General features: G+C 24.2%; 1 protein-coding gene across 1 annotated transcript in view; it reads right to left on the reverse strand.

The window, feature by feature from the left end:
* Positions 1 to 13,083, reverse strand: part of LOC145840291 (intraflagellar transport protein 56-like) — a 22,540-nt gene extending 9,457 nt beyond the window's left edge. The window contains exons 1-7 of the mRNA XM_082947489.1: positions 13,039 to 13,083; positions 11,287 to 11,424; positions 10,417 to 10,509; positions 8,708 to 8,822; positions 8,521 to 8,570; positions 7,092 to 7,237; positions 6,119 to 6,188 (exon numbers count right to left, since the gene is read on the reverse strand). Coding sequence (XP_082803615.1) covers positions 6,119 to 6,188; positions 7,092 to 7,237; positions 8,521 to 8,570; positions 8,708 to 8,822; positions 10,417 to 10,509; positions 11,287 to 11,424; positions 13,039 to 13,041 — 615 coding nt within the window. The 5' untranslated portion in view covers positions 13,042 to 13,083. The remainder of the gene's footprint in view (positions 1 to 6,118; positions 6,189 to 7,091; positions 7,238 to 8,520; positions 8,571 to 8,707; positions 8,823 to 10,416; positions 10,510 to 11,286; positions 11,425 to 13,038) is intronic.
* Between the last annotated feature and the right edge of the window lie 881 nt (positions 13,084 to 13,964).

The following is a 13,964-nucleotide window of genomic DNA, read 5'->3' on the forward strand; positions in this document are numbered from 1 at the left end:
CTTACATAAGTATTAATTTATTTTTTCATATATATCTTAATACTTGAGTTGTGTCCCTTAAAAAAATAAGAACTTGAATTGTCCGAGTTTGAATAACCGTGCACCCCAAAGCAAATATCATTTATAGGTTATTTTTGGTTTTGCAATTACTGATTCTTTCTCGTTTTTAAGAGCAGTAACGTTGAATATTTTGTTGTTATGATCAATACTTTTTGTATTGAAATTTTCAAAGCAACTGTAGCATAACTTATATGTTTAACTGTTAGATAATTTGTAATAAAAATGGGTTTAATCGAAGTTTTGGTTGATTAGTTGAAAACTCTTTACCTATTTTATGGCCACAGTTAGTGAAAACGGTGGATTTAAGTTTTTTAATTTTATTTTTAATCGTTTTAGTATTTCTTGTTTGTATTCGTTATATTAAATTAAACTAGTGGTTTTCGGACTTGAGGAGTTTTTGGTAGTCTTGTTTTCTGCTGTTAAAGACTTCTTCGTCATTCGATAATCTGTTTATTATTTTTTTGATTGTTATGGGTAATTGTTTTAAGATATGTCGTGAACGGTTTGATAAGGTTACTTACATAAAAAATATTAATTTTGTTTTTTTAAATGGAATTTATGTTTTATTGTTGAGGTTTAAATCTGTGACTAGAAAATAATTTTTTATTAGTCCTGCTTCTACCTTTCTTATAAATCCCCAAAATGAGTTAATTTTATATAGTACTTCAGATGTAATTTTAACACTTTGTAGTGATTTACTTTGTATGATTATAGTTCGTCATTTCCATAAATACCAAAATCACTGTTTTAAGATTTTAAGATGTTTTTATTTTGCTGAGTATTAAGATTCCACCATGTAGCATATATATATTCTTTTATAAGACCGCATACCAACGTTAAACAGATCCGTAGAAATAATTTTTCCATGTTAGATTTCCACAAGTATAATAATAAATTTTGTTTTTTATCGATTGTTGGTATAATTTTTTCTGCAAATTTTATGATGTCAATTAAAGTGTTTTTTTTTGATACAAAACAGAACTAGACAGAGTTATCAATCCTTGGTGGGAGATATGAATTATATAAATTTATTGTTAAACTTTTATTGCGTTACGCCGTTTCCCTGCAGAGCAGTTCATCAGACGCTAAAAAAAGCTGAAAACAAAAGTATACAGGGCGATGAATTGGAAAATAAAATACACACATAAATGAAAATAATATTTACATTTGAAATATGAGTTTTAAATAATATGTAGTTTACAAAAGTTAAATTTTAAAGTTAAGTTAAATAAAAATGAAATATAGGTAAGATTAGTTAAAATAATTTATTAACTATAGATTTTATATATTTTGAAAATTTATTTACTAAGCATTTAATATATTAGGATTTTGAAAAAATGTAAATACTAAGATTTGTAGGGGATTTTTAGAAAACAGAAATGGTCTTTTTACGGGAATGTTGTAACTTTAAAACAAAATCTTTACACAATACAAACATAAATACAATGTAACAATATAATTAAATAGAATGAAATAAACTAAATAAACTAAGTTAATGCGATAAAAAATAAACTAAAAGTATTCCTTAGGGTAATGAGGGCATTGCGTGACTAGTTCATTTCTTTTATTAAGGATTTTTCTCTGGTTAGCATTTGCTATAAACAGTTTTTCAAGGTTACATATCGAGCACATGAAGTTTGGTTTAAATCTGCTTTTTGTCTGTCGGAGAATTTTCCATTCCACCAAGATATCATACTGTTGTTCCCCAAACATTAAAGCACTAATAAGTGGACATAATAAGAAACTGCTAGAAAAACCACAAATAGAACCGAAGCTATGCAACTGCAGAAACAGAGAGCAATGTCCAGTAATGAATAAATGTAAATTAGAAAATGTAATATACGAAGCAATCGTCTCATCTGAGAAAAATGAGAGAATGTCATATATTGGATCCACCCGAAGAGCATTCAAAAATAGATTGTACGAACATAGAGTATCATTTCCAAAACCCAACAAGAAGAAGCCCGCCAACTGTACACAACTCGCCAACTACATGTGGAAATTATATGAAAAAGGCGAGAAACCCACTATTGAATGGAAAATTCTCCGACAGACAAAAAGCAGATTTAAACCAAACTTCATGTGCTCGATATGTAACCTTGAAAGACTGTTTATAGCAAATGCTAACCAGAGAAAAATCCTTAATAAAAGAAATGAACTAGTCACGCAATGCCCTCATTACCCTAAGGAATACTTTTAGTTTATTTTTTATCGCATTAACTTAGTTTATTTAGTTTATTTCATTCTATTTAATTATATTGTTACATTGTATTTATGTTTGTATTGTGTAAAGATTTTGTTTTAAAGTTACAACATTCCCGTAAAAAGACCATTTCTGTTTTCTAAAAATCCCCTACAAATCTTAGTATTTACATTTTTTCAAAATCCTAATATATTAAATGCTTAGTAAATAAATTTTCAAAATGTATAAAATCTATAGTTAATAAATTATTTTAACTAAACTTACCTATATTTCATTTTTATTTAACTTAACTTTAAAATTTAACTTTTGTAAACTACATATTATTTAAAACTCATATTTCAAATGTAAATATTATTTTCATTTATGTGTGTATTTTTATTTTCCAATTCATCGCCCTGTATACTTTTGTTTTCAGCTTTTTTTAGCGTCTGATGAACTGCTCTGCAGGGAAACGGCGTAACGCAATAAAAGTTTAACAATAAATTTATATAATTAAAGTGTTTTTCTGATTTAGTTGGGTAAAAATTAGTAATGTCAAAACAAACACATAAATATTTATTTAAATAAAAATTAATTCACTACAAACGTTAACTAACTGTACAAAAAGCAACGAATAACATATGACGTAATTTTAGATAAGATTGAAAAAGAAACTAATAATGCAGTAACTTCAGGTTTTTCAAACAAGCAAGCGAAATCCGTAAAATTAGAAATATTGTCTGTTAACAATTATTTTTAATATTAAACTTTAAAATTTCTTTATATTTTATTCTCCAACTAGACTTGATTGATACTCTTTATTTATACTAGTTTTGTCTTAAAACGCATAAACAACGGCAGTAGCTTGTGAAAAGTTCTTGAGTATTTGGATTAACTTAAGGTGTCTCATGCTCACTCAAAATTTTCTAAAACTACGTCGTAATTTATTCAGGGTTGCCACTCGTATCTTCAAACTTTTTTCCAGGTTTTCTAAATTTCTTCCAGGTTTTTAAAAGTACACATTTTTGGGTCTATTTTTAGTTTTAAGCTAATTTCTATATAAGAAACTATGTTTAATAGTATAAAAACATTGAAAAGATACTGTAAAGTTACTTTAAATGTGTTTTTTAATCAAAAAATTTTTGATGATGACAAAAAAAAATTATTTATATGACAGATTTTTTGTGTCAAATCGAAATTTTACTACTGAAAATGTTAAAATTATTTAAAATTCCAGGTATTTTCAGGTTTTTTCATCAAAATTCCAGGTTTTTCCAGGTTATTTTTGCCTAAATTGCCGAATTCCAGGTTTTTCGAGGTTTCCAGGTAAAGTGGCAACCCTGTGTATATTTGTTACTTTTTATTCTGTTTCTTAAGCTGTGCAGTGCAATTTATATTTATTTCGATTCAACTACTGAAGAGCCGAAAGGCGAAACTCGAGTGTAGTTGATCTTGAAAGCACTTAATGAATAAACTTTTATTTAAGCCCTCCAAAGCGGTAACGTGACATTTTAAATTCTCTAAAAATGTTTAAGGGGACACTCCTTAAAAAGTTGTACATATTTGAAAAAATGCTCATGTGTGTAATAAATAATAATAGTAACAAAATATTTGAAAGAAATATTTATTAAAAAAAAATTGATAATAACTAAAAGCTAACATATTTTAATAAGTTTTGAAACTTATTTTAGCCTTTTCTCAAAAAATTTCTAAACTTAAATAAATAAAAAATGCTATTGTAGGTCTAATTAATACGATTATTATGATAAACTTATTTATTTTTTTAATATTTATTATAACAGATAACTAAAAATAACTCAATTTCTTTTTTAATTGTTGGAATTTTAATTAGTAAAATTTGAATAGTCCTGCACCCTTCTAAAACATAATTGCCAGATTTTAATCAGGTGAAAGCCTAACAAGTTTAAACAACCAAACGTTTTACAAAACAGTATTATCATTCTGACAAGTCTGCTTCGAAATTGTATAAACTTGCACAAAATAAAAAATATGATAAATAAATAATATGATAAATAAAACATTTAACAAAGTACTTTCACAATAAATAACTTACTGTAGGATCTTTCGACTAACACTTACCAACACAAATCGTTAATAAGAACAAAATGAAGTAAAAGCATAGTATAAGCAAAATACTTAAAAAAATTTTAGTAGAATACAAAAAGACGAATTAGTCGAATGTAAAACATGAATTTTTAATTAACCAAGAGCTAGAACAACATTACTGTTAACTGTTAAAAATTATTAAAATTAAAATTATACTATACACAATACCGTTTATAACAAAAAGTTCTTGCAGGCCGCATTTAGCACGCCTGCCGCAGTTTTCTGAGCCATTTAAAAAAATATGGAGAAATAAAAAAACTATCACTTGTTTTCTTCTCTTTGTTTGATACAAAATAACTTTATTTCAATATATATGCCTACTAAAACATTTTAATTTAAATTATGTGAAACAACTAACAATACCTACAAAAAAAAAGCTTAATTATAAATATTTCTATGATATTATTTGAACTTTATTTAAAAACGCTTCATTTATACCACTATTATAACTTTTAAATTTGTGTATTCCAGTTTATTTGGAATATTGATGTATATAAACCCAACTAGTCAAAATTCAAAACACACTTATGAATACTATTTGTGGTATCTTAATCTATTATCAATTAAAAAAAAAATCCAAATATAATTTAAAATAATAAATAATAAAATATAAACCTGACTATTATTTCACAAAAAAAAAATTATAAGCTTAACTTTTTTACTTCAGTAGCTTTTCTAAACTGCAAAAAAAAACTATTAAAATTTTATAAATTTTTAGTTCAACTTTATTGTTAACAATAAAACTCAAAACCAATACACTCTTACTCAAAAGCAATATCTTTAAAATAACAAAAAAATATAAAAATGCACATATAGTAATAAAATTTATTTGTATTAAACTTAGATAGTGGTGAACATAGTTCATTTTACACATAAAAAGACCAACCGAGCTCCAATTTTACTTTTGTTTGTTTTTAACTCAATGATACACAACTAGTTCCTTTATTTAAATATGTTATACTTAATTAGCTCTTAAATTCATTTGTTAAAAAAATACCATTATGGTTACAAGAAAGTATTTGAACAAAGCTATATATAAACCTTTATATACCTTTTTAACATTATGTTTTAAGGTTTAAAGCTATTAAATCATTAGTTATGTATTATTGGTAGCTTACACATTTAAAAAAAAACTTCTAACTTTAAATTCTAGTGTATAACCTACTTTTTACACTAAAAACATTTTATAATGATATTTACACTATACATGTTTACTTAATATAGTCTTCTCCTCTAAATTTTCAAATTATTTTGAAAACTCCGTAGAACTAGATGATTAGTTTTGCACAAAAAAAAAAGACCTTAAGAGGTTATTCTTAAAAAGACAATATTTTAGTTTATTGAAACTATTTATATGCGTTTTTTTCATTACTATAAAAATTATTTAGCCAATAAAACGCAAAACCTTGAGTTTAAAAAATACTATAGAAAATGAAATAAACTTTTAAAGCTTTACGCTCTAAATTTTTAATATGAAAAGGTAGTAACTTCAAGAATAAGTAATAACACAAACTTTTTTTATTTAAATAAAGAGTAGAAAAGTTTTATACTTCAACGCATTTTAATTGTATGACAACAAGTATACTTTTATTGTGAAACTTTGAAATTAATCGACGAGTAAGTATGAAGTGTAATAGCAGACAGTTTGGTGTTAGACAAAATATTATTAACAAAGTAAATAAAATTCTCAGTTGTTTAGTCTTAAATACAAAAACAAAGTTAACAAATACAAATACTTTGAAAGCATACCTGAGACACATCATAGTAGTCTAGCTTGTAGTAACATAATGCTACGTATACATTCAGCGCAAGGAAAGTTCTGTAATTATTTCATTGTTTATAATTTTTATAGTAAATTCTGTAGTAATAAAGTCGTTTAAACAAAATGTATAAAACTAAACAAAACTTTGATTTAGTATTAATTAAAAATTCAAAGCAGGAGTTATTGAACAAAGTTATAAAAATGTAATGACGAAGTATTCTAAATACCGAGTTGCATTTACTATTGCTATTTAATTTTTAAAACTAAATTCTACAATATAAATCCAATTTACTACAGGCAATCAGAATTTTTACTTGAGTCTTATTGAAGAACAACTTATTTTTTTCGAACTTATTTTTAGAAGAATTATATAAAACCAACAAATGAAAAACAAACATGTTAAATAACTGTTGATGTTATAGTACACTACAAAAACTTTTACAAAAAGAAAGTAATTAAATATTGTTTCTAAAACTATACTTACTAGTTTTTGCTATAAAGAAATGCTATAAATAATATTTTTTTTATAAAGTCTAACAAACAAAAAAAATATTAACTAGCGAGGTAGGCTTTATTATACCTTAATGTTAACTTAATACATTCAATTGCTAAAAATAATATGTGATACTTTATATAAAAGGCATTAAAATTTTTATAATAAGGATACAAATTATTTTTATATGCTAAAGTAACACAATAAATACAGATTTATTTAACAAATAATAATACAAATAATATCTCAATTCTAAACTAAAGACAGATAAATAATACATCCAATTAACAAAATGATTTTTTAAAGCTATAAAGCAATATGTAGTTTCAATTTTTAGTAGTATATTACGAATCTAAAGTCTTTTAAAAATTTAAAAGAGAGACTATTTCTGAATACAAATTTTTTAATTTATTTTGAAAATGATTTTTTTTTGTTTACAAAAGCAGTGTAAACAAAACAGTATAAACCTGTTTTCTAACAGTATTCGCTTATAGATGTCAATGGCTTCTTGGTAATGAGATCTCATATAATGAATTGAAGCAAGACACATTTGATCTTCAAACTGGTCTTGTAGATATTGATGATATGATAGCAGTTGTTTTTCATCGCCAAACTTAATTTATAATTAAGAACTAAAATTAATTTATTTGCAATTTATATATATAATGCATTTTCAAAAGACTTGTAATCCAACCTACTTAAAGTAAACTTCAATCAACACCATACAAAGAATTAAAGTTTTTTCAATACAATTTTTCTATCTTAGCAACTAACCTAGAACTTAACAAAATTCAATAAAGTTATTAAACTAAAAACTAATTAAATATTATTAAGAGTTATAATTCTCTCCTACAGTTTTAAAGCAATCTTATTCAAGTATTTAGCCAGTTATAAGTATTTTTTATATAAAAATTAAATAAATTTTAAGTAAAAGGTAGATAATTAAAGTTTTTAATTAAGTTCAATTTATATTCTATGGTTTAAGGATTCTTTAACTATTATAAATAGTTATTAAAACAAGAAGTAAAAATCTAGGAAAAGATTTATTTTAAGTGATTTTTTTTGATGTTCAAGAAAGTTCTCAATTTTTTTTACCAAATGTTTATACAGAAAAGTTTTTATAAAATTAAAATTGTTTCAAAAGTTGTTCTTTCAAGTTATACTTTCTTAAGAATTAATTTTATATTTTTATTGTAATCATTTTCACAAGCTTAATTTTTTATATATTTTGTTTCAAAAGAAGCTGAGATCCTATATTACGGCTTTAACTAATGATGTTAAAATTATTTAATAAAATATAACGCATCACAATTTATAAACATAATTATTAACAACTCTTTTAAAGTAAAAAAAAATCATACTACAAGTCAACTCTATAAACTAAGTGTTTAAGTAACTTTTTTTTAAATATTTTAAATACTTATAATTATAATGTTTTAAGCCTTATGTAGCAAACACTTTTGTTTCATATCCAAAATGTATATTATAAAATAAAAAAATTACTTTTTCAGGGTTGCCACTTTTTGAGGCAAAAAAATCAGTCTATGTGACCAAAAATTACCATTAGTAACATTAATCTAGCCTTAGTTGGCCTTAGTTCATGATAAAGTTGAGAAAAAATAATATAAGCCTAAACTTGAAAAAAACGACTGTTAATCACCTTTAAATACCTAAAAGTACTAAGAAAACAAAAACTAACTTGATAAAAACATAATTTTTAAGAAAATACAAGATTTAAAGTCTAAAAAGCTAACCTGAGTTTAAGAAAAAAAAAATAAAACTAGCCTGAGTTTTTTTAAAACACTAAACACTAAACTTATCCTGAGTAGCCAGTGTGTGGTAACCCTTCTTTCCTAAAAATGCTAAGCAAACGTTTATTAAAATTATAAAACTTACTTTGTGTGAAAGATGGAACAACAAGCGATTTTGTAAAGGTGATTTCGAAACTGAAAGAAAAACAAAAGCATTTAACAATATAAATAAACACAACATATTTTGAAAACTTATATATTCCAACTATTTTATGAAGCTATAAACAAGAAGTCAAAACTTAACTTTTCATAAAATAAATAAAAATCTTTACCTTGTTTACAGGCTGCTTGTGATTCTTTATACATTCCAAGGTAAAAACAAACACAAGCATAATTTAGTAGTGCTTCCTGTTGTGAAGATTTCTGCTTGGATAAGACATTATATACCTAAAGAGAGAAAACTAGTAGTATATAATTATACAATTATGACAAAAGTTAAATTGTTAAAAAGTTTATTACTTAACAATTGTTTCACGCTAGTGCGATGATCACAAGTAAAAGTAAACAAACTAATAAGTTGCAACGGACAAACATTTTATATAGTTTTAGATAAGTAATTAGTTGATTAGGTGATTAGTTAACTAATTGAATTTTAGTAATATTCAGCAAGATAAATTATAATTAACGTAAATGCAATCATAACAAAAATCAATCAATAAAAACAAAACTATATAATGAAAACAAAGGTAGAATAAACTTAAATCTAGCAAATTAAGACTTTAAATAAAATTTAGTAAAATGTCTACATTTTCCCACCAGTTCTGATCTCAAGTTTAAAACAAAACTTTAAAACAAAACTATTATATGTTCACAGTAATCCTATTGGAAAAAATAGAAGAAAATTAAGGAAAAAGAAGGTTTTTTACTTCAATCCTCCTTTTAGTAATTCTATAAGGACGAATATAGGGAAAGAATTCCTAAAATTAGTATCCAGACATTTTCCCAAATCAGGCTTTTATGGTTCTATATTTAATAGAAACACAATTAAGATTTCATATTCTTGTATGTCCAACTTGGAAAAAGAATTGTCCAATCACAACCAGAAACTACTTCAAAACTCAAATGATACAACTGAAATAAACCGCAAATTATGCAATTGTAGATCAAAAAACAATTGTCCAGTTAAAGGTGAATGTCTTACCAAAGGAGTTATTTACAAAGCAACAGTCATGTATAACAAAAAAGAACATATTTATATTGGTTCAACTGGGAGACAATTTAAATATAGATTTTACGAACACACACAATCCTTTAATGATGTAAAGAAGAAAGAAAGCACAAGATTAAGTAGATTCATTCACAAAATAAAGAATAGTAACCCTGATTGGAGAAATATGATAAAATGGGAAATTGTTCATCGCAGTAACCAAAACAAACCCAGTAAAATTTGCACCCTATGTAACTTAGAAAGACTCGAAATCGCATTTGCGGATAAAAACAAACTTTTAAACTTGAGATCAGAACTGGTGGGAAAATGTAGACATTTTACTAAATTTTATTTAAAGTCTTAATTTGCTAGATTTAAGTTTATTCTACCTTTGTTTTCATTATATAGTTTTGTTTTTATTGATTGATTTTTGTTATGATTGCATTTACGTTAATTATAATTTATCTTGCTGAATATTACTAAAATTCAATTAGTTAACTAATCACCTAATCAACTAATTACTTATCTAAAACTATATAAAATGTTTGTCCGTTGCAACTTATTAGTTTGTTTACTTTTACTTGTGATCATCGCACTAGCGTGAAACAATTGTTAAGTAATAAACTTTTTAACAATTTAACTTTTGTCATAATTGTATAAAGGCTCCTTAATTGTGAAGCTCTTTAAAAAATTTATTGTTAAAACAACTTCAGTATATAATTATATATGAAAATCTTATAACACTGCATAATAAATCTAAATGCATTATAACATTTTTTATTTAATAAGTAAAATAACTAAAAATAAAAAATTAGTGATATCTTGTTTACTTACTTCTAAAGCTTTTTTGTAATCGCCTAAATGAAAAGCACAATATCCTATCCACATATCAGCATTTTTGTGGGGTTTGTTTGCATTTTTGTTAAACTGTGTAAAGTATTTCTTTAACAAAGGTATACAAATGTGTTAGTTACACACAGTTTTTGCTTTATGGATACAAAAAACTCTAATTCAATTAAGATAAATACTTAAAAAAGTATAATTAAGTTTCTTTTCGTTTTCTTTTATTAAAACCTTATAATAAATAAACATCAGAATATATAATTATTTAAAAATCAATTTAAAAACTTTGTAGATTACAGTTGATTTATCTAGATTTTTAAAAGTAGTAAACTTAAACTTTTTAAAATTTACTAATATGTATATTTTTTTAACTTTCTTAGACTTTTAGTAATATTATGAATTTTATAAAGCTAATAATTGAAACTAAATCTTCTTTGTCAATATATAATCTGAACTTTTTACAGTTTTGAAGTTAAGATTATTTATACAAATTAAATAAATAAACTTCATTAAATATATTAATTTTTAATAAAAAAAATTATCAAACTATCTATTTATACTAGTTTGTTGTAAAAAAAATTATATATATTTTGTACAGTTTTCAAAATAAATATTTGTATAAATTTAGGTAAACTTCTAATAAAAGTCTAACCAACTTCTAAAAATCTTTTTGAAAAAACAAAATTATGTATTTTAAAACAAATAACTAATTATTGAAAAGTAAGTGTGATAATCAAAATATAAACTAAAAAAGTAAAATATAGTACCAATGAAATCTTTAACCTAACCCAAGCTTGATAAATAACAAAGAGCCTACATTACACTTCCACATTACCTACAAGAAAATTTTATAGTAAAAACCTCTAGTAATGTCAATGCACCAGTGTAGTCTCTGTTGTCTAAATATTCTTCTAAATCCGGAAGCTTTGGCTGTTTATTGACTGTTTCTTTATCTGCTAAAGGTACAGTTGATATAGCTGGTCTTTGCCTTGAAAGTATCTGTGCAGAAAAGCTTATATTAATTATAAACTATATATTGTAATAAAAGCTCAAGTTAACATAATATTATCACACTACTTGGATCATCAATAAAAAGCTCTTAGTAAACTGAGACCTTGCTGTGACCTTGTTTTGCCTAGTAGACAATGTGTTATACGTTTTATGACTGACATCATCATTCATACCGGCAAACAGTAACTTCATGGTAAAACAATACAAGTTGTTATTAGATTGACAACTGCAAGTTTCTTACAAACCTGATTCTCAGTCTACCCAGATCTTGTGGCCTAATGATCAAAAGTTTGTGTTAATTTGAGCGTTCTCAAAGCACATGAAAATCCAGACTCTGATGACTTTTACTGATGTTTTCTTTGAAATGAAAGCTTAAGATTATGTAAATATTACAATTTTTATACTTATTTATTATGTTGAAGTTAAGGCCATAAAAGGGGTCAAACAATTTTTTAAATTACCATTAGATCTCTAACCAAAGCTTAAAGTATGAGCTGTAAGTAATTTTTTATAGAATATAACTTTTGAGATATAGTCTATTTTGTTAAAAAAATATCTGATACACTTATAAACTGCAAATTTTTTTGTCAGTTTTCCTGAAAACACAAAAACTCTCCAAAAATCAACCTATTTTTTACTATTTTAGCTAGAACTCTTAAACTTTTAAGAAATATTTTTTCTAATGTCTAGAAAAGTCTAATAAAATAAATTTATATACTGTAAAATGCATTCAATAACAGTTATAGAATAACCTAAAAAATTTTTTTTACTTCATTTATATATTTTTAATTTTCATTTAATTTTACACATAATTTCATATTTAATTAATAATGATTTTTATTAAATTATAATGTTACATGTAAGGATGAAACTCCTGATCTTTTTAGGTTATTTATGCCTTAATTTTAAAATTCTGATGTAATTCCATGTTTCCAGGTAAAATGGCTATCCTGTTTAAAGAAAAAAGACAGCATGAGTGACCTAAAACTAGCTGAAGTTACAAAAAACTAGCCTGAGTTTAGATGAAAGTGGAAAACAGTAGTAAGAATTAAAAACTAAAAAAAAAATTGTCATCTAATATTAAATACCTAAAGATCTCAACAATTAACTTTGAAAAGACAATTAATAAATATATAAACAGTCATTAAATCTTTGATTAGGAGAACTTGTTGTTTAATAAGATATATAACTTACATTAATTTTAAAAAAACCTTAAAACTTTTAAAAAATATATCATTTGTCTTATACAATATATAAATAACTAATATATTGTTTATACTCAACACGCGAATTGTATTCAAAATTTATTTATTAATAAAACACATTAAAAACTGTTAGAACTTTTAAATAAATTCTTTAGGGTAGATTGATGATAAAACATAACATTTCCCCAAAACAATAATTGTTGGAGTACTATTGTTTTTTCACCAAAAAAACAAAACAAAAACCCCTTATTTAAGATATAGATATATTAAAAACCAGAAAATACTTTTAAAATGTTTAAAAGTGTGTCTGTATGTCAAAAACTTTATTTCTATTCACAAAACAAAAAAACATCTATTACTTTTGAATACTTAAAGATTATTATTTTAACATACTTACCATATTGTAAAATACAAAGTTTATTATTTGAAATAAGTAGGTACTATATCTGTAAAAATAGAATATTAAAAAAATTAAAGTAATTTTATTAAATTTTTGTTATCCTTATTTGTATATTGTGTATTAAACAAAATGAAAGCACTCGAAAAGTTTATCCAAGGACCTGGTGTTTGAGTCATACACCACAGATACAGTTTAAAATCTTGTCCAGGACAAAACATATAAAATCTAGTAACAACTATCAACAAATTTTATTTTTATTATATAACAAAACTGGGTATGTACAAATTGAAAATTCATACTTCCTTAATTTCTATGTATAGTATAATCATTTCTACGCACACCTAGAAAAACACTTTCATTTAGTAAAATCTTACAATAATATTATTGTGTAACAAACTTCTATTATTTTTACAGTACTTATTGATAATAATAGGTTTATTGAACACAAACATAAAACTAAAAGTTCTTTAAAAAAATTGATTTAAGGTGTTGGTGTACAAAAAGACCTCTTAATCACTGAGTCATATAGTTTAGAAACAGAAAACAATTATTACTTACTGTTCAAACAAATTTTCAAAGCTTAATTTTTTTATTAATTTCAGTAACTAGGTAATCAACAAATTTTAATTGTAAGATTAAGTAATATATATCAAAAATAAAAATAATTTTTAAAATTTGATTTAATATTTTTTGAGTATAAAGTAAAATTTCTAATTTCAAATCAATATGTTTTATAATGTTTATATGTATAATGTATTAATTTTGTTTCACTTTTAAAATACTAATAAACAATAAAGTATTTAATACATAATATTCTACAGTTGCACTGATAAAACCAAGTTATTTTTCCTACCCAGCATCATTTTCCACCCGATCAAATCCTACCACCTGCCCACAACTCCCACTTTTTTTTTTATGGTAGA

The sequence above is a fragment of the Thalia democratica genome, chromosome 7 (genome assembly GCF_965202585.1).
Source record: "Thalia democratica chromosome 7, ktThaDemo2.hap1.1, whole genome shotgun sequence".
Classification (NCBI taxonomy): Eukaryota; Metazoa; Chordata; class Thaliacea; order Salpida; family Salpidae; genus Thalia; species Thalia democratica.